Genomic DNA, 27584 nt, shown 5'->3' with positions numbered 1-27584 from the left:
ATGTGTCCTAACAGGTGGTCTATCCTAGCAAATGTTCCGTGTGCACCTGAAAAGAATGGGTATTCTCCCGCTTTGGGGTAGAAGGCTCTGCAGACATCAATGAGGTCCATCTGGTCTGGCGTGTCATTTCAGGCTGCCGGTTCCTGGCTGAGTGTGTCTGGAAGATCTCTCCCCCGATGCCAGTGGGGTGTTAAATCTCCTGCTGCGACTCCAGCCCGCAGACTTTGCCCGGCGGCCCTCCCCGCCTCCTGGCCTCCGGAACGGCCTCTGGGCGCGCCGGGGGCTCCCGCACCACGCGCCGGTCCCACAGGGACCCAGACTCCAGGTGCGGGAGGCGCCCCGGGGGCCTGGGCGGCGGCCGGGCCTTCCCCGCGACGCCCGGCGTGCGCTGCAGGGGATCGGGCGCCTCCGGAGTGCTGGCAGATGCACGGGCCGGAGCCGGGTCAGAGCCGGGTCAGAGCCGGGCCGGAGCCGGGTCAGAGCCGGGCCGGAGCCGGGCCAGAAGAGGGGACTCCGGCGGGGGGCAGGGGTGCGAGCAGCTGACGGAGGAGAGGCAGGGGCGGGGGGCAGACCGATCGCGCAGCCACAGGGCCGTACTCCGCGGCGAGCGGGGAGGTTCCGGCAGAAATCTGAGGCTGGAGCGCGGCCAGGAGGCCTCGGGGCGGGGCCGGCGGGAGGGTCCGCGGCGCCCGCGGGCGGAGGGAAGCGGCCGGCGGCGGGAGGGAGCGGAGCGCCCAGGATCCAGCGTCCCGCGCCCCCGCCCCCGCCCCGCCCTCCCGGGCCCCGCCCCGCGCCGCCAGCCTTTTCCCGCGGCCCCGGCCCCGCGCCGCCGAGTCCGGCTGCCAGCGCTCCCGCGCTCCCCGCGGCCCGCGGACCCCCGCCCCGCGCTCCCGGCCGCCCGCCCCCAGGTAAGCGGGCCCCCGGCCCGGGGCCCGTCCGATCGCCACCCCCGCGGCGGCCCAGCCCCTCCTCCACCGCCATGGCGCCCCGGCCCGGCCCCACGTGACCGAGCTCGCCCCCCCAACCCCTCCTACCCCCCAGCGCCCTGCCCGTCGGCGTCTCGGGGCTTCCCATCTGGTCCCGGGCCCGGCCCGGGCTGCCTCCCCGGGAGCCCCGCTCCCCGGAGGGCCCCGGCGCCGCGCGCCCCCGGGGATGCGGCTGCGAGGCGGGCGGAGGGGCTGGGGCCGGCCTGGCACCGGGACCGAGGGAGCCGGGGCGCGAGGGCCGGTCCCGCACCTGTGACCCATCCCGGGCGACCAAGCGGTGCCATAGACGTGCCGGGGCGGGGGGTGCAGCCGGGGCCGCGTAGACCGCTAGGAGCCGCGTAAACAGGAACCGGTCGTTCTAGCCCCCGCCGAGCGCGGGGAGGACGGTGCATCTGGGCGATGGGGTGAGTGAAGGCGGGGAAGGCTGCTCGGAGGAGGCGCCGTCCGTCCGGGCCGGAGAGACCAGCCGGCGAGGGCTGTGCAGGCCCCGGAGACAGCAATTCTCCGAGGTGGGGCCCAGCCGGGCGCGTCTGCAGAGGCCGGCGTGGCCGGAGCGCGGGGCTTGGAGGTGGGAGAGGCTGGCCCGGCCCGAAGATGGACGGCGAGGAGTGTGAGGTTCCCATTCCCAAGCCCGCGGCGTCCACAGGGGCTTAGGGCAAAGCGGTGAGGTAGCCTAAAGGAGATCCAGCAGCTGCTGTGCGCAGAGCAGATGGGAGGAGGCTGCTGCCCGGGGCCGGCCTGGCAGGGGTGGTGGAAACTAGGTGAGGTGGGGGTTAATTTGTCAGAACATCATTATCTCCTCCCTGCTCGGAAGTGGGGCATGGAGGAAGGTGCCCAGAGGAGATGGTTGTTGGGCAGCTGGAGTGTGGAGGGGCCTGTCATGGCTGCATAGGGAACCTGAGGGGATAATGTATGGGGGGTGGGGGGGGCAGGAAGCGGGAGCGGGGGGGGGGGGGGAGGGAGCGCTGTTTGGCCAAGTCTGATGTGCAAACCCCATGAGAATGCCACCTGATGGGGGAGTGGGGGAGCCCAGGCAAGGCCCCAAGCAGCTGAGCCCCAGCTGGCCCCGTGCGGGGGGGGGGGGGGGGGGGGAGGGCTGGATCTGTAGCTTGGGGCCGGCTGAGTTAGAAATTCGGGGCATGGGGCTGTCTTTGAAGCTCCTGGCATCCCCGCTGCAACTCAGTCCCCTCCCAAGAGCAGCTGCTGTGAATAAGCCAGTGAGTGCCTAGAGCCTCCGGCAGCACACCTGGCCTACCCAGACGTGTGGGAGGAGGCTCTCAGACCTTCCTTGCCTGCCCTCCCAGCTCCGGCAAAGGTGTCTTGAGAGGAGAGGGAAGAGGCGGTGGAAATGAGCTGGGAGCCTTGGTCCTTGAACTGGCCTTTTGGGAAAGTTTTCTGAGCTTCAGTTTGTCCATCTGCAAAATGGGTCAGCAGTTCCTATCTGACCCATTTTGATGGAGTGTTGGGAGTCCAAAGAAGCCTTGGCTAGGAAAGGGCTTGGCCATCCCAGTGGGTGGCAGCCTCATGACTGGGGTGGAGGGGGGGGAGGGGCAGACTCCAGAGCCAGCGGGAGCTCACAGCCCCACGAGCCCCCATTTCTTATTCTGAGAAATGGGAGTGGGAGTGGGTAACTGCACCCAGGCCATTTGCAGATTGAGCCAGGCGCGCAAAGTGTTTAGTTGGCCCGGTGCCTGGCATGGAGTGAACGCTGGCACAGGAGCCGCTAGGATGACTGTAGTTGGGGGGGGGGGAGAGGGGAGAGCAGGCCTTGGTTCCCTCCTCCCAGCCCCACTACCCCGGGGACACCCACCGGAAAGCAGGCGTGGGGGTGGGGAGGGAAGGCCCTCTTATCCGGGTGCTGCAGGCTGTCCCCTTTCCTGCTGTGGCCACAGACCAGGTCCTGCCAGTTTGAGGTCAGTGCCCTCGGGCGAGTGACCTCACTTCCTTTGTGCTTCAGTTTCTTCCTTGCAAAATGGGAATAATGACAACCATCACTTCGGTGGTGAGCGCATTGTCCGGCTCTTGGGCAATGAGCATGTGGTAAGAGAGAACGCCGGGGGTAGGGGACCAGAGGAGGCACCTGGTTCGGCGGGGAGGGGTCAGAAAGGCTGCTTGGAGGAGGTGGCTGTTGGACTGGTGAGTAATGATGAGTAAGATGACTAAGAGTTAATGGGCAGAGAGCAGTGAGCTGAGGTGCGGAGGGAGGGGCTGCAGGGTCCATGGAGCTGCTGCCTGCGGGAGCCAGCGTGGAGGCAGGGGCCCTGCCCTGGTCCAGATCAGGAGGGAGCTGGACCAGGTGGGAGAGTGGATGTGTGAGAAGTGGGTGGGTCCAGGGCAGCTGTGCAGTTGGACGGGGTGCAGAAGCTGCTGCGATGGAAGCAGGCTCGGGTTCAAGTAGCCATGTTTCTGTGGTGCTGCTGGAGGCCCAGGTGGCGGTGAGGTGCGGCTGGGCACAGGGCAGGCTTTGGAGAAGCAAGCCTGGCGCCTGGAACACATACCCACAAGGGGTGGGGGGGGGGGGGTTGTGCGGTTTGGAGAGAGGGCGGAAGGAAACTAGGAGTGGGTGACAAGTCAAAAGCCGAAGGAGCCCTAGCTGGTCTGGCTCAGTGGATAGAGAGAGCCTCAGCCTGCGGACTGAAGGGTCCCAGGTTGGATTCCAGCCAAGGGTACATGGCCGGGTTGCAGACTCGATTCTCAGTAGGGGCATACAGGAGGCAGCCAATCAATAATTCTCACCATTGATGTTTCTCTCTCCCCCTCTCTCTTCTTCTCTGAAATCAATAAAAAAATATATATTTTTAAAAGCCGAAGGAGCAAGGGCTTCAAAAAAGGAGGATGAGCCCGGCCGGTGTGGCTCAGTGGTTGAGCATTGACTAGGAAGTCACAGTTGGATTCCCTTTTAGGGCACTTGCCGGAATTTCTGGCTGGATCCAATGGGGGTGTGTGGGAGGCAGCCAATTGGTGGTTCTCTCTCATCATTGCTATCTCTCTCTCTCTCTCTCTCTTTCTCTCTCTCTCTCTCTCTCTCTTTCTCTCTTTCCCCTCCCCCTCTTCTCTCCCTCCCTCTCTCCCTTCCTCTCTCTGAAATCACTAAAAAAGAATTTTTTTAAAGGAGGGAGAGGTCAGCCTCAGCCATGTTTCTCAATCCCCCGCTTCCCATGCCTCCCCTTGGCAGGGTCTGCCTCCCCTATTTGTTTGCCCTTTTCCACCCCCCACCCCCACCCCAAGTCTTTCAGAACTGCCACCCTTTTCATTGCCACCCTTGAGGCTGCACCTGAAGCTGCACCTCAGACCAGCTCCCGCCTGCACCAGCAGGAGTCTGGCTTTCTCCCCACCTTCTGGGCTTTCAAAACTTATTTGGCCCAGGTCCTGTTGTGTGTATCTGAGTAGAGGTCTCCTGCCAGCCATGCCTGGCTTTGTCTCCTTTCCGCCTTCATTCAGCCCATACTTACGCAGTCCCTGCACTGGGGGACAGTGGGGACTAGTAGTGAACAAAACAAACCCCCCCCCTCCCCCACTCTCCCCTGAACTGCTGTTCTGGGAGGAGGGAAGCTGGAAGGGGATCGAGACCTGAAGGATGAGAAGGAGCCAGTCAGATTGGGGGTGGGTGGCATCTGAAGGAAGAGCGTCAGGCAGCAGGCCCAGCATGTTCAAAGGTCCTGAGGCAGGACCAGGCCGGCATGTTAGAGGCAGAGAGGGGGTGGTGTGTCTGGAGCTGAGTGAGCGAGGCGGAGAGCGGAGCAGATGCGGAGACCGCCTCTCAGGTGCAGCAGCAGACCCAGGAGTGTCCTTGCTCCGGGACGGCCTTGCGGTTTGCAGGGAGGGGGTATTGCTCTGGTGCTCTGCCCCTGGTGTGCACCGGTCCTTCTGCTCTGAAGTCCTGGGACCCTGAAGCCTGAGGGGACTGGAAGGAGGGAAGACCACCCCCTTCCCCCTGCTCTGTGGGGCTCAGCTGACCTGGGAGACTCCCTGGAGGGGCTGGAGGGAGTGGAGGAAAGTAGCCAGAGGGAGGGTAATGATGGGGGGGGGGGGGGGGGAGGCGGCACTGGTGGCTGGGCTGCGGGCCAGGCAGATTGTACAGGCCTCAGAGCTGGTGTTAAGGTAGGATGCTCTTAAAAGGTGGTAGGAGCCCTAAGGGACTCAGGATGGCAGGCAGGGGTCTGACTAGGCCTCAGGACAAGCAGCAAAAACCCAGGCTGGCCCTGTGACGGCCCTGCCACCAGCCACTGTCACTCCCTTTCCCGGTTGAGAAAAAGGACTTGCCCCTCCCCCGACCTCTTCCTCCCCCCCCATTCCCCTCCCCCCCACACCCTATGAAAAGGCCAGTCATCTGGGCCTGGTGACCCCCCACACTCCCATCACTGACCCAGATCTTCCCAGACCCCTCTGGCTTCAGAGGCTTTGGACACTTGGGCCCTGGAACCTTCATCGGAGCCAAGACACGCCGTGGTTGGGACTGTTCCCTCCACCACCCCATCACCCTCCAAAATGGGGGTGGGTGCACCGAGAGCGGCTCCCTACGGCCCTGGCTCAGCCATGGCAGTGATCCTGGCAGGTGCCATGGGACCACAGATGGAGCAAAGGAGTCAGGCTAAACTATGGAGATGGCAGGGTCCAGGGAGCTTGAGTGACAGGAGAGAGCAGGCAGGACAGGCTCTGGAAATGTCTGCCTCTGAGTCTCATTCTCCATCTGAGATGCTGGTTAGATATTGGCTGTCCCTTCCCTACCCTCTCCTCGCTGCTGTTGTTGTTTTCTCTCCCCGTTCTCTCCTCTGTTCCAGCCCCATCAATCTGAGCCTTTGCACAAGCTGTTCTAGCTGCCTAGAATGCTCTGTCCCCTTGGCTTCCTTCCTCAACTCTTTTGTTCAAATATCTTGTCAGAGAGGCCTTCCTGTTTAAAACTGCAGCCCTTACTGATCAACTTCTAATCTTTTTCCTTCCTTATTTTTTGCTCTACTACCTGACATCATGAAACAAAATCTATATATGAAAAAGGCTAATATGTAAAGTGTCCCCTTGGGAGTTTGACCAGGAGACCAGGAGTTCGATCGCTCGCTATGATGTGCACTGACCACCAGTGGGCGCCGTGGAACATGGCAGGCAACCAGTGGTGGTGGCGGGGTGCTGAGGGAGAGAGGGAAGGAGGAGGCGGGGAGGTGGGGAATCTGATAGGCCCTGATTGCTGGCCAGGCCTAGGTAACCTACCTGTGCGTGAATTTTGTGCACTGGGCCTCTAGTATATTAATAAAATATCTGTTGTTTGCCATCTCCAACTCCCACCCTCATGGAGCTGAGGTTCTGGATATGGTGGAAATCCTGTGGTAGTCGGTATCCTGCTGGCACCCCGGTGTATAGCCAGCACCTGGCACACAGCCAGCACCCAGTACAAGTTTGTGAAAGGATGACGGCATCCCAGGCACGTCCTAAGAGGCTTGGCTTGGAAGGGCAGGGACCTGGAGGGGCGGTGGGGTGCATAGGGTGTCAGGCTTAGATTCAGATCCCAGCTTTCCACTTTCTATCCCGTGCCTCAGTTTCTCCATCTCCAAAATACACACTACAGAAACTCCTGGCACTGGACTCCTGCTGTAGCCTCCTGGGGGCTTAGCTGGAAATTGGAAAAAGCTGGGGGCAAGTCAGACCCAGAGGGAGGGCACTTAATATATCCCCACATAGTCCTAGAATTTTCAAAAATGTGTTGGGGGGGTGGGGTACTTTACTTGAGGTAGTCAGAACCTCTCTGAGGAGGTCATGTATATGTTGCTGTTGTTGTTTTTCTCTAAATAGCTTGCTTATCTTTCTCTTTTGGATACAAATAAAACGTTTCATAGACCATTTTCCAGGACAAATGCAATGACCCTTTTAGGATGTGAGCTAGCAGTAGCTTTTTTCCAAATGGCTTCTTTCTGACTAGAGGCCCAAGGCACGAAGATTAGTGCAAGAATGGGCTTCCCTCCCCTGGCTGCCGGCACCACCTTCACTCCACCCAGAGCCGTCTTCCCGCCTTCCCATGCTGCCCAGAGGCCTGGAGTTGCTGGGGTGGTGCAGAATGCCTGCGTCATCACCATGGCAAGCAGCTCCTGCCATCTTTGCTGGGTTAATTTGCATTCTCACTCCTGATTGGCTCGTGTGTGTCGCAAAGGTACGGTCAGTTTGCATCTTTCTCTTCTATTAGTGTAGAAGGTGTTCAAGACCAATTTCCCCTCCACTGCTGAGGGCCAGGTTTTCTCTGGCGCCGAGTGCCTCTGGACTGCGAGGTTATAAGGTGGTTCTTGGAGGAGGGGTCCGGTTGTTCACGCACATGTCTGCTTCGTGTAGTTCTTCTCGATGCCAAAGTCGCCATTCTGAATTTTGAACCTGTTGCCTTTTTTACACCACAAAATTCACATGACTCCACAGAAGCATTCAGATGGGTGGAGTGGTATGTATTTATTCAATCTGAGAGCTCGCCTCAATAACACAGGGGAGAAGACCTCTTCCTTGCGGAAGACCTCTTCCTAGATTTGAACCTGGCTCTGAGGGTTCAGGGTTTCCAGAACGTTCTCCAGGGCTGCAGGAAGAGTGTTGATGCAGTAAGAGAGATGCTTGCAGTAGCGTCTGGAGTGAGACAAAAAGGCTGTACCTGTTCACCTGGGTCGGCCTAGTTCAACCTTGGGCCATATTCATCCAGGACTCAAGCGAGCACAGCCAATGGAAATTTCAGAAATAGGTATAAAGATTATGCCTCAGGACCTTCAGAATTTGGCCAGGATTGAGTGTCATCTTGTTTTCACTTTGTTTTATGCCCACTGTCTGCACATGCTGCTACAGCTGGCTTTCTCTTAGCAGGTGAAAAGCAACCTGAAAATGAATGTACTTGGGGAAAAAAGGTGACCCTTGCCAAAACCAGTTTGGCTCAGTGGATAGAGCGTTGGTCTGCGGACTGAAAGGTCCCAGGTTCGATTCCGGTCAAGGGCATGTACATTGGTTGCGGGCACATCCCTGGTAGGGGGTGTGCACGTGGCAGCTGATTGATGTTTCTCTCTCATCGACGTTTCTAGCTCTCTATCCCTCTCCCTCCCTCTCTGTAAAAAATCAATAAAATATATATTTTTTAAAAAGGTGACCCTTTTGGGCCATGGCTGGTGTACTCAGTGGTTAGAGCATTGGGCCATGGACCAAAGGGATGCAGGTTCAATTCCCGGTCAAGGGCATGTGCCTGGGTTGTGGGTTCGACTCCCTACCCCAGTAAGGGTATGCGGGAGGCTCTCTCCCCTCCTCTCCTGCCCCCTTCCACTCTCTCTAAAAAGAAATGGAATTAGAAAAAAAAAGAAGAAAAAAAAAGTGAGTGTGTAATCACAGGGGTGGGAGAAGTGGGGAGGACTGAGACTGGAGCTAAGTTGTTTTCCGAGGCCCTGTGTCAGCAACCAATCAGCGTCTCAGCTCAGCCTTTTTCTTTCAGTCGTCTTGGGTGGCCAGCTTCTGGGCACCAGGCCTGTGTCAGGTGCTGGGGACACAGAGAGGCCAGGCCCCATCACCAGGCTACTGGGAAGAGACAGAGTTGCCCCAAAATTTCTGAGAAAGGTGGTAGGAGAAGCCACAGTAAGGGCCCCCAGCCCAGTGTGAGGGCACCTGGCAGGCTTCCTGGAAGAAGTGTGGAGAACATTCTTGAAGAACCAGAGGGGTTGGCAGGCAGAAAGGAAAGGCATTATGGGCGGGGGAGATGGGGACCCACACTACTCCAGCATCTGAAAACTTCTGTAGAGTCATGTGAATTTTGTGGTGTAAAAAAAGGCAACAGTTTCAAAATTCAGAATGGCAGCTTTGGCAACAAGAAGAACTACATTCATTCATAATGTGCAAAGGCCTAAAGATGTGCTGAGTGTGTGAGGCCAGGTCGGTGAGAGCACGTACAGGATTTAAAGCTGAGGGGCGGGGGGGAGGGGTCTGATGTGCCTGCTAGAAGGGTGGCCTGGATGCTGATGGAGGGTGGTGGCCTAGGCAAAACCCACAGGCAGGGGGACCGGGCAGAGGGCACAGAGATTGAGATGGAGAGGTGAGCCGATCAGCAGGGACTTCCTGCTCAGTAACGAGGGACGTGGGTACAATGGCAGGACTTGATGAGTAGCTGAGTGTCCAGGGGCAGGGGGCGGGCCTGGGATGGGCAGTGGCATCTTGGCCAAGAAGCCTCTGGAGAAAGAAAGCACGTTCTGTGGGTGGGGGGCGGCTGGAGCGGGGCAGAGCTGAAAGCCCACACAACTTCATTTCACACATTGTACTTTCAGTTTTAGGATTTCCGTTGGTTCCTCTTTACAGTTCCTGCTTCTCTGCTGAGGTGTCGTGTTTGTTCATTCATGAGGAGGTCGTTTTTCCTCACGTCCTGGACTATACTGAGTACAACAGCTGCTGCAAAGCCCTTATTTGCTCATTACAGCATCTGGGTTACCTCAGGACCGTCCCCATCCGTGTCCTCCTTTCTTGAGTCTGGGTCATGTTTTCCTGTTTCTTCATATGCCAGGTGTTTTGGATTGTATTCTGGGCATTGTGAAAGATATGTTGCCGAGACTCTGGATTCTGTTGTTCCTCAGAAGACCATCGATTTTTTTTTTATTTTAATTTTATCAGGCAATTAACCTATCTGGATTCAAGCTCCCAAGTCTGTTCTGCCATGGTGGTGACGGGTGAAATCTCACTCTTTCTTTTAACCTCAGTTGGGCTGGTTGGAGCCTGCCCGGGATCTGTGTGGTTCAGCTTCTGCAGGTTTTGTATAGGACCTGGAGCTGCTTTTTTTTTTTTTTTTTTTTTTTTTTTTTTGTCTATGTTGCATCTGCTGTTGAGCTGTGATGGTCTCTGTGGTCTCCATCTTCTTATTTTTCAAGCCAGATTCTATTTTCAGTGAATAACAGTAAAAAATGGGAAACTCATCTCATGCTGTCCCCTTACCCCGGGTATGGCCTCCCATCCGCCTTCCCCGTGTTTGGAGTCGCTCTCGAGCAGCGATTGTGTGCACAATGGACATGTTCCCTGTTTGCACTGTCCGTGCAGTTGACACAAGCGGCTGTTGAGCATAGACATGATTCTGGTGCAGCTGAGGAACTGAATTTTAAACTGTATATTTAATTTTAATTTTTTATATGTAATTTTTATTTGTATATGTAATTTTAATTAATTGAAATGTCAATAGTCACATATTAGGCTAGTGGCTCCCACATGGGACATTGCTGCACCAGAGCCTCAGGTACAGTAAGTCCCCACTTAGCATTGATCAGTTCTGTGACTTTAAGTGAAATGGCGTCTACCGAAGCCAACTTACCAAAGGCTAATAAACAGAGTTAAGTTCCTACAGCATTTCATCAATGTTGTAGTGAAATGACGTTATTTAAGGACTTGCTATAGTTGTTTTGTTTTTGTTTAATATATTTCTTTATTGATTTCAGAGAAGAAGGGAGAGGGAGAGAGATAGAAACATCAATGATGAGAGGGAATCATTGATCGCCTGTCTCCTGCACATCCCCTACTGGGGATCGAGCCCACAACCTGGGCATGTGTCCTTGGCCAGAATCGAACCTGGGACCCTTCATTCGGCAGGTGCTCTATCCACTGAGCCAAACGGAGTACTGCAGCGATCGTTGTTTTGTAATGTATAGTTTAGCGTTTGTTAATCTCTGAGAGCACTGGTCTGATGTGGCTAACTCCGCTGTTACCAGAGCAGAAATCTTGGAGGTTGTCCATTTCGTAATCTATGTGTCAGGCCATTAGTGTGTCTCTCTGTCTCTGCTTTTATTTTTTTTTAGTTTGATGATCCTCCCAAGTCAGTGAGAATAGCTTTTCCTCTTCTTCCCTCCTCCTTTGATAATTTTTTAAAATATATTTTATTGATTTTTTTACAGAGAGGGATAGAGAGTTAGAAACATCGATGAGAGCCGAAACCGGTTTGGCTCAATGGATAGAGTGTCAGCTTGGGGACTGAAAGGTCCCGGGTTCGATTCTGGTCAAGGGCATGTACCTTAGTTGCGGGCATATCCCCAGTAGGGGGTGTGCAAGAGGCAGCTGATCGATGACTCTCTCTCATTGATGTTTCTAACTCTCTATCCCTCTCTCTTCCTCTCTGTACAAAATCAATAAAATATATATTTTTTTAAAAAGAAACATCGATGAGAGAGAAGCTGCCTCTTGCACACCCCCTACTGGGGATGTGCCTGCAACCAATGTACATGCCCTTGACCGGTATCGAACCTGGGACCTCTCAGTCCGCAGGCCAACGCTCTATCCACTGAGCCAAACCGGTTTTGGCATCCTTTGATAAATTTTTAAGTTACAAAATGTTTTTAATTGTGGTAAAGTACACATAACAAAAATTGACCATCGCGGCCGTGTTTAAGGGCACAGTTCCGTGTTAAGAAGGTTCACATTGTTGTGCAACCCATCTCCACAGCTTTTCATCTTGCAAAACCAGCTCTTACCACATGAAACAATAACTTCCCATCGCTCTGACTCCCCTAGGGACGTGCTGTATGGTGTCCTGTCCTATTTGTCCTTCTGTGATTGGCTTATTTCACGGCTCATAATGTCCCCAAGGCTCATCCATGTGTCTTCCTCCTTTTAAACGCATACCTAATATTTCATCGTGTGGAACACTGAGGCTCCTGATCCCCAGATATTGGACATCAAAGTTTTCCCTGGCAGGGCAAGAGGGAGGAATCTGAAGGGGCACGAGGAAACTAAAGGAAGTGATGGTGACCCTTGAACAATGCGTAGTCAGGAATCCTCACCTCATGAACATTTAACTTCTACATATATATTTCACTAGAGGCCCTGTGCATGAAAATTTGTGCACTCACAGGGAATCCCTCAGTCTGGCCTGAGTCCTCCTGCAGCCCAGGAGCTTCAGGGGATGTCCCTGGGGTATGGGGCCAACGCTATCAGTTGGACACCCTTAGCACCGCTGAGGAGGTGGGAGAGGCAGTTGCAGCCATCTGCCCAGCTTGTGGCTGAGTGGTGCTCCCCCTAGTGGTCAGTGTGTGTCATAGGTTCTGCTATTGGCGTCAATTTGCATATTACCCTTTTATTATATAGGATACTAGAGGCCCCTTTCCTGGGCCGGTAGCTTGCTTCCACTTGCCTCAGCTGGCTGCCCTGCCCAGCTCGTTGCTTTGCTCACCGCCCCTGCTGGTAGCTCTCTGCTGCCAGTAGCTCACGCCCCGCCCTGCTCACTGTGAGAGCCGCTGCTGGTTTGGTCATGTTGGCGTTAAGGCGGGTCAGCCATGGGCCTTTTATATAAGAGGTATATATTGTTTATTGATTTCAGAGAGGAATGAGGGAGAAGGAAAGAGAGACGAAAACATCACAATGATGAGAATCATTGATCTGATGCCTCCTGCACGCCCCCTACTGGGCATGTACCCTTGACTGGAATTGAACAGGGATCCTTCCTTCTGCAGGCTGACGCTCTATTTATTGAGCCAAACCAGCTAGGGCTATCTTTAACTTTTTTTTTTTTTAATATATTTTATTGATTTTTTACAGAGAGGAAGAGAGAGGGATAGAGAGTTAGAAATGTTGATGAGAATCATCGATCAGCCGCCTCCTGCACACCCCCCACTGGAGATGTGCCCACAACCAAGGCACATGCCCCTGACTGGAATCAACCTGAGACCTTTCAGTCCACAAGCTGACGCTCTATCCACTGAACCAAACCGTTTCGGCTATCTTTAACTTTTGACTTCCCCAAAACTTAACTACTAATAGCCTATTGTTGACTGGAAGTCTTACTGATAACATAAATAGCCAACAAACGCATCCTGTGTTTTTACAGTAAACTAAGCTAGATAAAAGATAATGTTCTGAAGAAAATCATTAAGAAGAGAATGCATCTTTAGTTCTGTATATATTTATCAATATGTAAGTTTGTCTCTGCTTACAAGATGTGAAAAATCTGCATGTAGTGTGCACAAATGCAGGTCAAACCCGTTGTAGTGTAGTAGTGTTGTAGTGTGTTGTAGTGTAGGCCGATCCTCCCTCCTCCCTCAGTCCTGGAAAGCCCCTGACTGACCCCCAACACACACCACACTAGGTGATGCTGGGGACCCCAGAAGTCTCTTTGCTTGGTGCTCACTGTTGAGGGAGACTCAGAGCTACCTAGCTCTCTAAGCTCCATGGAGTCTGACCAGGCCAAAACACAGATCTTAAAGGCTTGAGGCCCTAGAAGGTTTGGCTCAGTGGCTAGAGCATCGGCCTGTGTGCCAAAGGGTCCCGGGTTTGATGAGTTTGATTCCAGTCAAGGGCACATACCTTGGTTGCAGGCTCCTCCCTGGCCTGGGCCCTAATTGGGGCTTGTACAGGAGGCGATCAAGTGTTTCTCTCACATTGATGTTTCTGTCCCTCTCCCCTCCACTCTCTAAAAATCAGTGGAGAAATATCCTCAGCTGAGGCTAAAAAAAAAGCTTGAGGGGCTCTGCTGAGGGCAGAGAAGGGAAGTTAATCTGATCGAGGTCCGGAAGGCTAGCAGGAACTAGCAAAGGGAGTGGAGGCATTTCTGGCAAAAGGCTGATAAAGACCCTGAGACTGAGACTGGACCACCGGGGGAAGCTCTTGAGCACCCTAGGACCTGGGTGTTTTTTTGGGGGAGGAATAGGGGAGACTTGAATGGAGCTGTGGGAGGGAGGGAGCGGTGCTAGGAGAGCAGGCCGGCCAGGCAGCTGGAAAACAGCAACTTCATGGCCCCATTGCTGGTTGTTTGGTGGGGGGAGGGGCGCCAGGGGAGTGGGTGGGTGGGTGAGGTCATGAAGGGTGGCTAGTGGGCTGGGGATACCAGGGTATCTGACTCAGCACACCAGGCCCCTGAGCTGGCCGGGAAACCTTGATAGGCAGAAGCGGGCCTGGAGAGGCCCCCACGGGGTCCTAATCCCCCTGAGGGAGTTGCCAACCCTGACTCTTCCCCTTTGCTGGCTGAGTGACCTATTTCTAGTAGCTTCTGGCTTTGAGCCTCAGGCTTCCCAGTTTACAGGAAGGCAGTACACCCACTTAGTGGGGATCAAGCTGACCTTGCCTGTTACAGAAAGTGGCATATTTTTCTAGGAACTTGGGCCACGTGACCTGAAGTCCTCATGTCCACCCCCTTGTCAGTGTGTCTGTCCCATCCACTCATTCATTTACTCATTAGTCAGTGCCTAATGTTGTCTGAGGACAGGGCAGTGACTAAAACAGCATCCATGCCCTCATGAGGCTTGTGCCTTGTAGTGAGGCAGACAAACAGGTGAGTAAAAAAAACAGATCAATGGAGATGACAGGGCTAAAGGAACGAAACGGGGTAAAGAGATGGACTAAAAACATGGCTTCTTGGGTCGTGAGCGATCTGAGAAGGCTTCTCTGAGGAGGTGATGGGTGAGCTGAGAAGAATGATGAGCGAAGGCAGCCCTGGCTGGTGTGGCTCGGCTGGTTGGGCATCATTCTGGACACCAAAAGGTTTTGTCCTTGTAGGGGGCGTGTAGGATGCAGCTGGTCCATGTTCTGCTCTCACATCCATGTTTTCCTTTCTCCTTCTCCCTTCCTCTCTCTCTGAAAGTCAATATATTTTTTTTTTTTAATAAAATAGAACCTAGAGATAAGGAGCCATGGGTCAGACTGTTGGACCTCAGAGGGAGGGCGGGGCTAAAAGGGAGAGATCAACCAAAGGACTTGTGTGCACACATATGAGTCTAACCAGTGGTCGAGGACAATAGGGGGGTGGGGCATGAGTGGGGTGGGGGTGGGGGAATGGAATGGGGGGTGTTAAGGACAGATATGTGATACCTTAATCAATAAAGAAATTTAAAAATAATAATAATAAAATAAAATAGGCTGGGGCAAGGTAGAACCCTGGACTGGCTCTTCTTTGAATCTTTGCAGGGAGCAGTATGGTAGTGTCTGGACTGGCTGCATCGCTGGCTATCAGCACCCCTCGGGCACCCTGATCAGAGAGGTCCAGAGTGGGGGAGCCAGGGCCATCTGGAGGGGACAGCCAGGGCCCAGGACAGGGGCAACGGTGGTTATCGACAAACAGTCCCCACTCAGCACATCATGTGTTCTCTGCCAGGCCTCCAGCTGCATGAGTCAGGTGACTCCAGGCAGCAGGCCAGGCTGTAGGGGCGGGTGAGTGTGAGTGTATGTGTATGTGTCTGTCTGTCTGTCTGTCTGTCTGTCCCTGGGCTGGACCTGGACATCTGGAGTCTGAATTGATTTCCTATTTCAATTAAACAACTCAGGCTAGTCCTGTTTCCAGCCAGATTGAAAATAAGACAAACTTGTGTGCACAGTCCTCTCTGGTGGGACCTTTGAGGGTGCAGGGGACTAATAGGGACTCTTTCAGACCCCTGAGCCGGGCCCGGGACCCTCTGCTCTCCTGCCCCCTCCTCACGTCAGCACAAGCCCTAATCTCTCTGCCCCCCAATCGGGGGATATTTTTAGCCTCTAAGAAGGATTATCAGAGTTGAGCTCCAGGTGGCAGAGGCAGGGCTGGGAACAAGGCCAACGAGGCTTCACAATGCAGCCGGACTGATGGTGATGGGGATGAAGGCTCAGGCTGGCCCAGCCGCCCACGTGGTCGTTCTCCCAGTGGCCCCTCTGCGGCCTGGCTGAGCCCAGCCTGAGTCCATTCGGTACCGCTCTGAGGCCAGGGCCTGTTGGGGAGGAACCACCCAGAACACTCCCCAGCCCGCCCCTCCCTGCTGCTGACGGTCGCGCCCACTCCTCTCCTGGCTTCTTTCCAGCCACTCTGTGTGGAAGGGCCCGTGGTCACTCTGTGTGCAGATGAGGAAACAGAAGCACAGCGCAGCCAGGCCAGCAGCCCGGGGAAATGCGTGAGACAGGAGCGCCGTGTGTGGCAGTGCCAGCGCGCAGGGTGTGTGGTGAGGCAGGAGACCGGTCTGGACTCGTCCTCAGACAGGGTAGCGGACGCCCTAGGAGGCAGAGCGTCCCTGTGGAGGTGTCCAAAAGAGAAAGTGAAGACTGAGGAGCAGGGCTCCCCAGAACCCCACTTCCTCCCGTCCTTTGGGAAGAGGGCATGTGGTGGGGGACCAGGAGAGAAGAGAAGTCCAGGCCCTGCTGGCTGCAGCTGCTTGTTCACGCTGCCCCTGGGCCCCACCGGCCCCCTGTGTGTCAGGCTCCCGGCCCCCCTGGGTGCCAGGCTCCCGGCCCCCCTGGGTGTCAGGTTCCCGGCCTCCCTGGGTGGGTGAAGCAATTGAGGCCCCTGGGCTGGGAGCATTGGACCTGGGACTTGGCCACTTTGCTGGGCTCTGGACCCTGTTCTCTTCCCAAACCGATGTCTCTTCTTTATCAAGAGGGTGGGGGAGGAAAGGGATGACAGACATTGGGGTTAGAGGGAGGTAGGACTTCCAGGGCCAAGACCTCTGCAGTCAGGGTGGGGTATACCCGTCGGAAGACTCGGGCCAGAAAGGGCTGGGCCTGCTTCACCTGAGGGGGCGGACGGGTTTGAGGCTGATTGTCCTTCCCACCTCTCCCGCCTCGGAAGGACTGCCTGGTCGGAAGGACTGCCTGGCCGGCTCCCAGCACCACAGGGAGCCAGGCAGGGCTTGGGGAGGTTCTTTAAGTGGAGCCCAGGCTGGGGCCTCCAGGAGGAAGTGACAACTAAACTACCTGCAAGGGCAGAGACCTTGCCCTCTCTCCCCACTATTCTGTGCCCTCAGCACCCAGCCGGGGGCAATAAACATTATCTGGGGCTCCCAGGCCGGGGCAGCATGGGTGTGTGAAACAGTGTGGTGTGATGGGAGCAAAGGGTCAGGCGATGAATGGTGGACTTTGAGGCTGCACACATCAGCAGCGGCTGAGATTAGGACTCAATGGCACCCTGGCTTCAGCGGACCCAGCTGGCACCCTGGGTGGGGGGAGAACATGGGGCTGGAGGCCTGGACCCCAAGCCCACTCCCATCTGCTCTTGGTGGGGTGCCTATCGGATGCTGTGACAGCGCCGGGAAGAGGCGGGAGATGCCCGCGGTGGGTGCGGGGCCGGAGTCCAGGATGGGTGGGTGCCCTCGGCCCCGGTGGGTACATGGAGTCAAGCCAGCCTTTCCTGTTAGTGAGGAGGCTCCTTTGCCAGAGATCAGCCACCGGACAGACGTCCTCGCACGTGCCTTCCCATCTGTCTCTCCTCTGGGTTATCTGAGCCTCGTGGTCGAAACTGTCCCTGCGCCCGGCGGCGTGGCTCTGTGATTGAGCATCGACCTCTGAACCAGGAAGTCGCAGTTCGATTCCCGGTCAGGGCAGCCAACCAGTGATTCTCATCTTTGATGTTTCTCCCTCTCCCTCTCCCTTCCTCTCTGAAATAAAAATATATATATTAAAAATTAAAAAAATAATAACAAATAAAATGCAAGTTTCAGGGAGGTAATTCTAAAAAATAACAATAATAGTAAAAAAAAAAAAAATTAACTCGTCAGTGCCTCACCTCCTTGATTGCTTTCCAGGCTGCTGCCGGCTAGCGCCCCTCCCCCACCAGCGTCCAGTGCCGTGGTCACTACTCCTCCCTCACTGAAGCCTGAGGCTGGTCCTCCCTGTGACCGGGGCTGCTCCTCAGCCACACACACACCCCGCCTCACACACATGTGCAGGTCCACCCATGCCCATGAGTCCTGCCTGGCCTTCCCGGCCTGAGGAGCTCTGCCTCCTTTGTGTGTCCACGGGGACATCTCACACACACACACACACACACACCCAGCTTGTCTCTCCACACTGAACCCAACTACCCCAAAATCCTCTCACCCATCCTGGTTCACTCACTTCCTCAGACTCTTAAGAATTTTTATTTTTTTCTGTATTTCATTTGTGATTAATAATAATAAATACAAATCTGGCTTTGTCACTGGCCCTGGCACAGAGCTCCTGACTCTGGGAACTGAGACAGATAGAGTTCTCTGGTTAATGAGGTGACTTTTGGAAAGCCCCTTAGTCACCTAAGGATGGGACTGGTTGTCCGGGGACCCATCTATGTGCCCGTCCCTCCCAGGACCTCCCGGGAGGGGAAGGGGCTAAGGCTGAGTCAGTCACCAATGGCCAGTGAGTTAATCGGTCATGCCTGTGCAGTGAAGGTTCCATAAGCGACAGGACGGGCTCGGAGGGCTTCCAGGTGTGAGCGCATGGGGGTTTGGGGGAGGGGTGCGTGGAGGGGGCATGGAGCTCTGCCCTTTCCCCATCCTGGCCCCCCGCCTCTCCCCTCCGCTGCTCCTGAGCTGCATCCTTTACAAACAGTGACCTAGCAGGTAGACTCTCTCCAAGTTCTGTGGGCCGCTCTAGCAAATGCCTCGGACCCGAGAGCGGGATGGCGGCAACCTGATCTGCAGCCCTTGTCAGTCAGAAGCCGGTGACGGTGGGGCGGGGGGGGGCGGCAGTCTTGCAGGACAGCGTCCGTAACCTGTGGGATCTGACATTGTCTCCTGTGTGGTGTCAGCATTGCTTGCTGGTGCCAGGAGAAAACCCCCATGTCAGACCTAAAATCAGATTTATAAACTTAAAAATATATATATATATATATATATATATATATATATATATATATATATTTCAGAGATGAAGGGAGAGGGAGAGAGATAAAAACATCAATGATGAGAATCATTAATCAGCTGCCTCCCACACGCCCCCTACTGGGGATCAAGCCTGCCAACCTGGGCCTGTGCCCTGGCTGGGACACAAACCATGACCTCCTGGTTCATAGGTTGACTCTCAACCATTGAGCCACGCCAGGTGGCAGAACTATAGAGACTTTTTAAATACAAGTGTTTTCATTTGCGCAGAGAAAAGGGCCCACATCAAGCACACACAGCTCACTTTTCTTAACTGAGGGCTGGGCCTTCCAGCCCCCCCACAGGCCCCTCGGTCGCTCCCTGTCCCCAAGGGCAGCCCCTCTCTCCGTGGCCGGCAGAACAACGCCCCTGAACGATGTCCCTGTCCTAACCCCGGACCTGGGAAATGTTACCTCACGTAGCGAAGGGGAGTTGGTTTACGGAAGGAATTAAGGTTACTGACGGGCTAACCTTGAGATGGGAGTAATTGCATCTGGATTACCTGTGGGGCCCAAAGTAACCTCAGGGGTCCCTACGGGGGGGGGGGGGGGGGAGGCAGGAGGGTCTGGAGAAAGGGAGAAACTGAGCTACTCAGGGTCTGCAGATGGGCTGGTCCCGTGTAGCCGGGCGGGAGGGGGGCGGGGCTGGCCCCCCTTTGTTCCTGCTCCGTTCCCAGGAGCTCGGTCTTGCTGTTGGTTCTCGCCCAGCTGCCACCATGGTTTGGGGGAGCACAGGAGGCACTCATTCCTCACAGGGGCTCCGCCTTGGGAAGGGTAACCAGCGAGGGAGTGATAGGTTTCCTTACATTTCTGGTATTTGGGTTGCATTTCCCGACGTCTGACAACTTGAGGTCGTGACCCTACGTCCTTAACTTCGTCCATCGTTGTCTTGTCTGCCAAGTGCAGAGTGACCACAGCTGTCATCGGCCGGGCTGTCAGAGGTCGGTGGGCGCCAGGCTGAGCGCCTGTGTGCCTGACCGGGCCCCGCTGAGCAGTGGGTATCGCTGCCCCTGTTTTACAGATGAACTTGAGGTCCGGAGCGATCGGGTCATCTGTCTGAAGACACCGGACCGAGCTCCGCTAACACTGGCTGGAATAAGCTGCAGGCGGCAGGTGCGGGGCGCGGGCCGGGTGGGGGCCGCCCAGCCTCGCCCACCCCACGGTGAGCTCCCCTCACCCCGTCTGTCCGTCTGTCCGCAGGATGTGGTCCAGTCTGAACGAGTGGCTGTGGCAGGACCGCTTCTGGCTCCCCCCCAACCACACGTGGGCTGACCTGGAGGACCGGGATGGCCTGGTCTACGCCCACCCCCAGGACCTGCTGGCAGCCCTGCCCCTGGCGCTGGCCCTGGTCGCCATGCGCTTCACCTTCGAGAGGTGAGTGCCCGCTGCGGTCCTGAGCGGCCACCCGGTGCAGGGCTCTGTCCTGAGGCGCCTCTGGCTTTGGGCCACACTGCCCCTCCCTCCGTCCTGCCCCCCGCTGCCACCACCCACGTTCCTTCTGGTCTCTGGTGGCTGTCCTATGGCAACTCTGCCTGCAGCCCTAGTCCGCTGTGCCAGCGTCTTCAGGACCCGGTGGGCACGTGCCCCACCTGCTGGCCAAGGACAGGTCTGCAGAGGCCGGTCGGTCGGTCAGCAGGGAAGCTCCGGTCCATTCCCTCCTCCTCTTCCTCTGCAAGCAAGCCAGTCCCTCACCCTCTCTGGTTCCCCATTGCTCCTCTCCCCCTCCTCCTCCTGCCCCTTTCAGCCAAAGGAGGAGCCTCGGCCTCCCTTTGGGATTCCCTCCCCTCACCCCGTCTCCTCAGCCTGGCACCCGCCCCTCCCCATTGCCAAACCCTGTAGATGTTCATTCATTTCTCAGATGACCCGGACGCTGCTCAGAATTGGGCTTCTCCCTCTTTCCCTGGGTGTCCTCCTGGGTTAGGCATCTCTCCGAGGCTCCCTCCCCGTCCTGGGAAGTCCTGCCCTTTCCCCTGGGACCAGTGCTGTGCTCATGACTCCTAGACCTGCCTTACCAGGGGCGGATCCCTCTCCCTCTCCTTTCTCCACATGCGCTTCCTCCACTTCTCACCCACCCCTGGTTTGCACACCCTCCTTTGCGGCTCCTTTAAGGCTGGGTCCCAGGGGAGCCTGCCCTGTCCCTCCCACCACAGAGCCCTTCACCCCCTTCGGCCACATTGGGTTCCCCCCTCCTTCCTTCCCCCTCACTCCCCCACCCCCGTCCAGCCCCGGCCACAGGGACGTGGGAGCATCTTTCTCTCTTCCCGCATCAGGAGCTTCCTGGATACGGGCTCCTCGGACACGGGGGACCCACCGGTGAATTTATCTCACAGGCACCCTTTGAGCACTTCCTCTGTGCCAGCCGCTAAGACAGTTGATGTGTCTTAACCCACTTTGCCCTCATTGCCGCCCCGAGAGGTGGCACTGCTGTTGCCATCCCCATCGGACAGAAGACAGGGAGGCACAGAGAGGTCCGGGGGCCTGCGTGAGGCCACACAGTGGGTTGGCCAGTAGAGCCTGTTATTCTGGGAGGCACGTTAGCCAGTCCTTGATGAGGGGTCTGCTTTCCCACAGGGTGGGGCGTGCTGGAGGGGTGTGCCCAGGTTCACTGCTGGCTCCCCAAGGGAGGCTTGCGTATTTGACTGATGGCCCCATTGACTCCCATTGACTGATGGCCCCATTGACTGATGGCCCCATTGACGGATGGCCCCATTGACTGATGGCCCCATTGACGGATAGCCCCATTGACTGATGGCCCCATTGACGGATGGCCCCATTGACGGATGGCCCCATTGACGGATGGCCCCATTGACGGATGGCCCCATTGACTGATGGCCCCATTGACTGATGGCCCCATTGACTGATGGCCCCATTGACTGATGGCCCCATTGACTGATGGCCCCGACTGATGTGGAAGTGTTACCACATCCCAAAGGCACCGATGGCTGCCAAGGGCAGTGGGTGGAAGGCAGGGTTTTCCCCTTCATTAAAGGGAAAGTGAATCCCGAATTTGAATTCCAGGTTTCCCACCCACAGTGTCTCCTCGGGCACATTTCTGACCTGAGCCTTTGTCCCAGGACACGGGAATGACATAGGGTTAAGTGCTTGACAGATCGTAAGCCCTCAACGTATGTCAGTGCATGCTGTCCTCCCATCATGATTGAGTCTGGGATGCATTCCTTGCAGGGCTGCTCTGAGCCTCGGTTTCCCCAAATGAAGCCTCGATATTAGAACGATAGATGGGAAATTCAGTCCTGACTCCCGGCCTGAGGAGCCCCCTTGTGGGCAGTGTGGGGATTGATCAGAGTCCGGCTCCTCCAAGCGTCCACCCTGGAGTCGGGGAGGACGGGAGAGGAGAGGGGTAGCCCCAGCCTGGTGGGGGCCAGACCAGGATGTAGGCCACCATGAGACAGGCAGTGAGGGGACTCTGACGCCTGGTTTGGGATTAGATTGAAGGAAGGTGCTTTGGCACCCCCAAAACTCACCACACCCCGATTCTGAAGACCAGTCCAGCTGCCTTTCTTACGTTCCGTTTAAAGCGGCAGCCAAGCTCTCCAGGGCCCCGGGTATGTGCTGGCCCCTCCGGGCCTCAGTTTCCCCGCCTTAGCATGTCCTCCCCTTCTCACCCGGCTGACAAGCCCTGTGTCCCTGCACCCAGACTCGTCGGCCTGCCCCTGAGCCGGTGGCTGGGTGTGCAGAACCAGGCCAGGAGGCCGGTGGAGCCCAACGCCACGCTGGAGAAGTACTTCCTCCTGGAAGGATGGAAACCCGACAAGGTGAGCACCCTGCAGCCCTCCGTCCCGTCTGCCGGGGGCTGCCGGGGGGCGGGGCTGCGGGTGGCATGTGGCCCGCTTCCCGGGGACAGAGAAACCCAGGGCAGCCCCCCCCCACGCCCACCGCACCGGGCCCCTTATCAGGGAGCTTGGCTGGCCACCTGGCAGCTCCGGGGCCTGGAGAGGGGGAGGGGAGGGGGTCTCTCGTTCGGGGAAGAGTGGAAGGGCTGGCTATTCTGGGGGTTCTGCAGTCATGTGACTTCCTCAGGTCCTGCCCGTGGGTCCTGAGCGGGAAGAGGGAGGGAAAAGGTCTCCCTACCCTGGGGTGGGGGTGGGGGGCTCAGCTCCTGCAGAGCAGAGAGCCTGTGACCAGCCCCCCTCTGCGGGGCGGGGTCCGCACAAGGTCCCCGCTGCCCGCCTGGAGCGGCTGAGAGCGCTCTCTTCTATGGGGGGCTCAGGAAAACCTCTGGGGAGCCGCCCCCATGCCCCAGCCCCTTCCTTAATCCCAGCCCCCTCCGTCATCTGCCTGTCCTGTGAGCAGGGCTGGGTTCTCAGAGGCCTGGCTTATTGGGGGGCCCTACCCCACACCCCACTATGCCCCCATCTCCATCGCCGGTGGGGTCTGGGGCTGCAGGGGAGGGAGTAGCAGAGCTGGGTCCCCGCTTTCCTGGGACAGGAATGGGGCGCACCTCTCTGACCCGGCCCCCATCGCCCCTGTCCCAGCCTCGGATAGCTGTCCTGGCCACGCAGTGCGGCCTCACGCTGCGGCAGACCCAGCGCTGGTTCCGAAGACGCCGGAACCAGGACCGGCCTTGCCTGACCAAGAAGTTCTGTGAAGCCAGGTCAGCCCTGGGTGAGGGGTGAGGGGTCGGGGGTGGGGGGTGTGGGGTGCGGGGTGGGGCTCAGGAGGTGTGGGGAGGGGCGGGTCCGCTGGGTCAGCAGCCCCCTCAGGGCTCCCATCTGTCCGCAGCTGGCGGTTTCTCTTCTATCTGTGCTCCTTCATCGGCGGCCTCTCCGTCCTCTACCACGTGAGTGTTCTGGCTGCTCCTGTCCCTCCCCTGCCCCGCAGGCACCTGCTGGGCACTGGGCCCGGCCTGGGGGCGAGCGGGTGGAGGGGGTGAGCCGTGGGGAAAGCTTGTGCACAGCAGCGGGAGGAGAACTTGGCAGACCGTGGTGAGAGCGGAGACGTGACCAGGCGGGAAAGATCAGAGCGGAGCGGCCGGGCTGGTGTTGCTCACTGGTCGGGCATCGTTCCGTGCACCCAGAGGTGGTTGGTTTGACTCCCGTCGGGGCACATGCCTAGGTTGCGGGCTCAATTCCCTGCAGGTGTGCAGGAAGAAAAAAAAAGATCAGAGATGAGTGACAGCAGCACCTCAAGGGCCAAGGTGGTCCCAGGCCCCAGTTCCCCATCCCCCAGGCCCGGGATGGGGACCTGGGGTCTGATCTTCGGGCAGCTTCAGATGTCTGTGTTTGTGCCCCTCCCTTCTTTCCCCCCTCCCCCCTCCGCAGGAGTCATGGCTGTGGAGGCCAGCAATGTGCTGGGAAAACTACCCAAACCAGGTGAGTGGCGTGTGCCTGGGCTGGAGAGAGGATTGGGGCAGCCAGGGTCCCTGTGGCCGAAGGCGGCAGGACCACACCAGGACATGAAGGTCTGGTCCCCCTCGGAGCCCGCCGTCTGTCCTGCCTCCCCCGCGGAACGCAGAGGGGCTGGAGGCAGGAGTCGGAGCAGGAGGGGCCCTCGGTCACCTCCGGGGATAGGATCTCACACCTCTTCGCTCACTGGGGTTCACTGTCCTGATGTTGAGCGAATCGGGGAGGGGCCTGAGAGGTCCCCTCCCTCAGCTAACCCTGTCCACCCCCACCACAGCCCCTGAAGCCGGCCCTGTACTGCTGGTACCTCCTGGAGCTGAGTTTCTACATCTCGCTGCTGATCACGCTGCCCTTCGACATCCGGCGCAAGGTGAGGACCGGCAGGTTCCCGGGGCAGGGAGGTCCGGGGGGCGGCATCCAGGGCGGTGGGGAGGGACGGCCTCGCCCCCGCTGGGACCCTCCGCTGCCTCGGGCGGGAAGAGGGTGCAGCCAGTCCCCGAGAGGGCCCCCGGCCGGCCTGGTCCCGGGGTCACCCGCTGTCTCTCGCAGGATTTCAAGGAGCAGGTGGCGCACCACCTCGTGACCATCATCCTCATCACCTTCTCCTACAGCGCCAACCTGCTGCGCATCGGCTCGCTGGTGCTGCTGCTGCACGACGCCGCGGACTACCTGCTGGAGGTGGGCCAGCCCCAGCCGCCCCCTCCGCACCCCCCCTCCCCGGTGCCCCCCGACCATTCCCACTGTCCCCCCTCCCCGGTGCCCCCCCTGGTGCCCCCCCCTCCCCGGTGCCCCCCCACCATCCCCGCTGTCCCCCCCTCCCCGATGCCCCCCCTCCCCGGTGCCCCCCCACCCTCCCCGATGCCCCCCCACCCCCTCCCTGGTGCCCCCGCACCCTCCCAGTGCCCCCCCTCCCCGGTGCCCTCCTCCCCGGTGCCACCCCCCTCCCCGGTGCCCCCCCCTTCCCGGTGCCCCCCCACCCTCCCCGGTGCCCCCTCACCCCCCCCTTCCCGGTGGCCTCCCCCACCCTCCCCGGTGCTCCCCCCACCCTCCCTTGTGCTCCCCCTCCCCGGTCCCCCCCCCTCCCCACCCTCCCTGGTGTCCCCCGAGCGGGGCCCTGCCCCTCAGCCTCCCGGGAGAGGAGGCCCCGCCTACTCAGGCTTCTAGGAATTGTGTCCCTGACCCTCCGTCTGCCTAGGAGGTGAGGCCCCCCCTTCATTCTGGTAGCAGAAGCTTCTCACTCAGAGACCCACGTTGTCCCTTTCCAGGCAGCTCCTGGACATGAGGCTCTGCCCCAGGCCCCTTTTCCTACCTGGCTCTCCCCCACCCCCACCTCACCCCGCCTGAGCCCCTCTGCTGTCTCCCTCCGCCAGGCCTGTAAGATGTTCAACTACACGCACCGGCGGCGCGTGTGCAACACCCTCTTCCTGCTCTTCTCCGTGGTCTTCTTCTACACCCGCCTCGTGCTCTTCCCCACGCAGTGAGTCAGACCGGGGGCGTGGGCGCAGCCGGGAGCCAGACCGGCCGCAGGGGTGCTGCTGGGAGGGTGCTGTGCTCCCAGCCCCGGGCACTGACGTGCCAAGGCCCGGGGCAAAGGGGCGGAAAGCTGGGCTCCATCCTCACCCCCTGTGGGCCCGGAACGTGGAGCGGATGGCCGGTCGGACCCCAGCTCGCTCAGGTCTGCCCAGTTCACTTGCTGGGCCTCTCCCAGCGGAGGGAGCGATGTAAAGGCCTCTGCTCACATGGAGCTGCCATCGGGGGATGAAATAAGGCAGGCAAGTAGAAAAGAAAGCGTGTGAGGGAGTGGATCGTGTTAAAGAGAAGGTGAAGTCAGGCACAGGAAGTGTGGATCTGGACGGTCAGGGGTGTCGCTGACAGCGCCCCTCCAGGAAGCCTGGAGGGAGGTGAGGGAGAGGGCAGTGCTGATCACAGCAGAAGAGCCGCGGGAACACCACAGGCAAAAGCCCTGATGAGGCTGCACTGGGCCTGAGAGCAAGGAGGCCCACGTGACAGGAGCAGAGTGAGCTAGACACTGGGAGGGGGGTTGTGAGGGCAGGTAGGGGCCAGACAGGTTGAGCGGGGGCCTTATGGGCCACTGGGAAAGACGGGTTTTTACACCAAGTGAAGTGAAGGATTCTGAGTAGAGGAGCGAGGGGACCTGACTCGGGTGCTCACAGGCGCCCTCTGGTGGCTGCAGAGTGAATAGCTGGTGAGAGCCCCAGAACCAACACCCTGACCCCTACGTCCCATCCCAACCCTGGCCCAGGAGCCTGGGAGCCAGAGCAGAGGCCACTGCCCTGATCCAGGGGAGCGATGATGGGTCCAGAACAGCACAGGTGAAGTGGGTGGACTCAGAGATGACTCGGGGTCAGGAGATGGTTATGAGCTCAGAGTTGTCATGTCAGGATCAGGAGCTCAGCTCTGTGTTGGGGTTGAGGGGCCTCCAGAGACCCTCAGAAAAGACGTGAGGAAACAGTGGGCACACCAATTGGAGAGTGTTTGCAGCCATGGGACTGGACAGGGTCATCCAGGGGCCAGGTATGGACAGGGTCTCAGTGCTGGAGCCCCTGGTGTTTGCAGGTCAAGGGGAGCCTGCAAGGGAGATGCAGAGGGAGCGGCATGAAGTGGGGGTGGGGGAGTGGGTCCCTGAGGCATTGGAGGAAAGGGTACCGGGGAGAAGGGAGGGCCAGCTGGGCCCGCTGCATGAGCCAAGCAGATCTTACAAGCTGGTCTGGGGGAGGGTGGCGGGAGGCGAAAGCCTGCTGGGGGGGGTTGGGGGGGGGGGGGCCTGAGAAGAGGAGGGAAGGTGTGGAAAGACCCCAGCAGAGCAGTGGGGATACAAAGTGCTGCTCCCTCGGGGCTCGTGGTTGTGCACAGGCCAGTCAGTAAGCTTGTGTGACCGGCTCACCACCCAGTGAAGGGGCATTTCCATGCCCAGCTGAAGCATTGGTGTCAGTCTGGGGACCACGGGGAGCCATGGAAGGTTCTGGAGTAGGGACGGTCACACAAGTGAGAGCTGCTCCCTCCCTCCTGCCCCAGGATCCTCTATACCACGTACTACGAGTCCATTGCCAACTCCGGCCCCTTCTTCGGCTACTACTTCTTCAACGCGCTCCTGGCGATACTGCAGCTGCTGCACGTGTTCTGGTCTTGCCTCATCCTCCGTATGATCCGCAGCTTCGTAAAGAAAGGCCAGGTAGGGCCGCGCGAGGGTGGGCTCCTGTCCGCCGCCCGGGGCCCCGCCGAGCCTGAGCCCCCTCCCTGTTCCCCAGATGGAGAAGGACATCCGCAGCGACGTGGAGGAGTCGGCCTCCAGCGAAGGGGAGGAGCACCCGCAGCTCAAGAATGGAGCAGCGCAGGGCCCCCAGGCAGCCCCCACGGACGGCCCTCGGAGCCGGGCGGCCGGGCGGCTGGCCAATGGGCACACAGTGGCCTCGTAGCTGGCCGAGGATTGGCTGTGAGGGCCGCCCCAGTGCCTTGGATTTGTGGGGCGCCTGGACTGGTGGCCTTTGGGCCAGCTCTTTGGAGACAGAGAGGGCCCCACCCAGGGCGGGAGGAGGGCTGATGATCTGTCTCCAGCCCCTTCCTTCTGCCTCCCCTCCCGCCTCCCCTCAGGCCACCAGACAGAGCTGGGGGCGGGCAGCAGCCGGGTGCTGCAGCCCGCCGGAGCCATCCCCGGGCAGTCAGGGGGACAATAAAACTTGAACAGAGCCA

The 27584-nt window shown here is 58.3% G+C and overlaps 1 protein-coding gene across 4 annotated transcripts; it reads left to right on the top strand.

Moving 5' to 3' along the window:
• Nucleotides 1-158: 158 nt before the first annotated feature.
• Nucleotides 159-27584, top strand: CERS4 (ceramide synthase 4). Of its 4 annotated transcripts, none has more exons than XM_084884841.1 (12): nucleotides 159-325; nucleotides 19535-19626; nucleotides 19714-19887; nucleotides 22169-22286; nucleotides 23007-23125; nucleotides 23254-23311; nucleotides 23793-23843; nucleotides 24151-24243; nucleotides 24423-24551; nucleotides 25244-25350; nucleotides 26910-27066; nucleotides 27143-27584. In XM_084884841.1, exons 3-12 carry the CDS (start codon nucleotides 19715-19717, stop codon nucleotides 27308-27310), a joined length of 1173 nt encoding a protein of 390 aa, XP_084740967.1. In that variant the 5' UTR covers nucleotides 159-325; nucleotides 19535-19626; nucleotide 19714; the 3' UTR covers nucleotides 27311-27584. The 4 variants fall into 4 exon arrangements, with proteins under 4 accessions (XP_084740967.1, XP_084740964.1, XP_084740965.1 ...); XM_084884838.1 differs by lacking the exon at nucleotides 159-325 and adding an exon at nucleotides 757-908; XM_084884839.1 differs by lacking the exon at nucleotides 159-325 and adding an exon at nucleotides 1048-1390.

The sequence above is a fragment of the Pipistrellus hanaki genome (assembly GCF_964339955.1).
Source record: "Pipistrellus hanaki genome assembly, chromosome: 5".
Classification (NCBI taxonomy): Eukaryota; Metazoa; Chordata; class Mammalia; order Chiroptera; family Vespertilionidae; genus Pipistrellus; species Pipistrellus hanaki.
The sequence above is the reverse complement of the archived record's forward strand: the minus strand, read 5'-3'. Positions and strand labels throughout refer to the sequence as shown.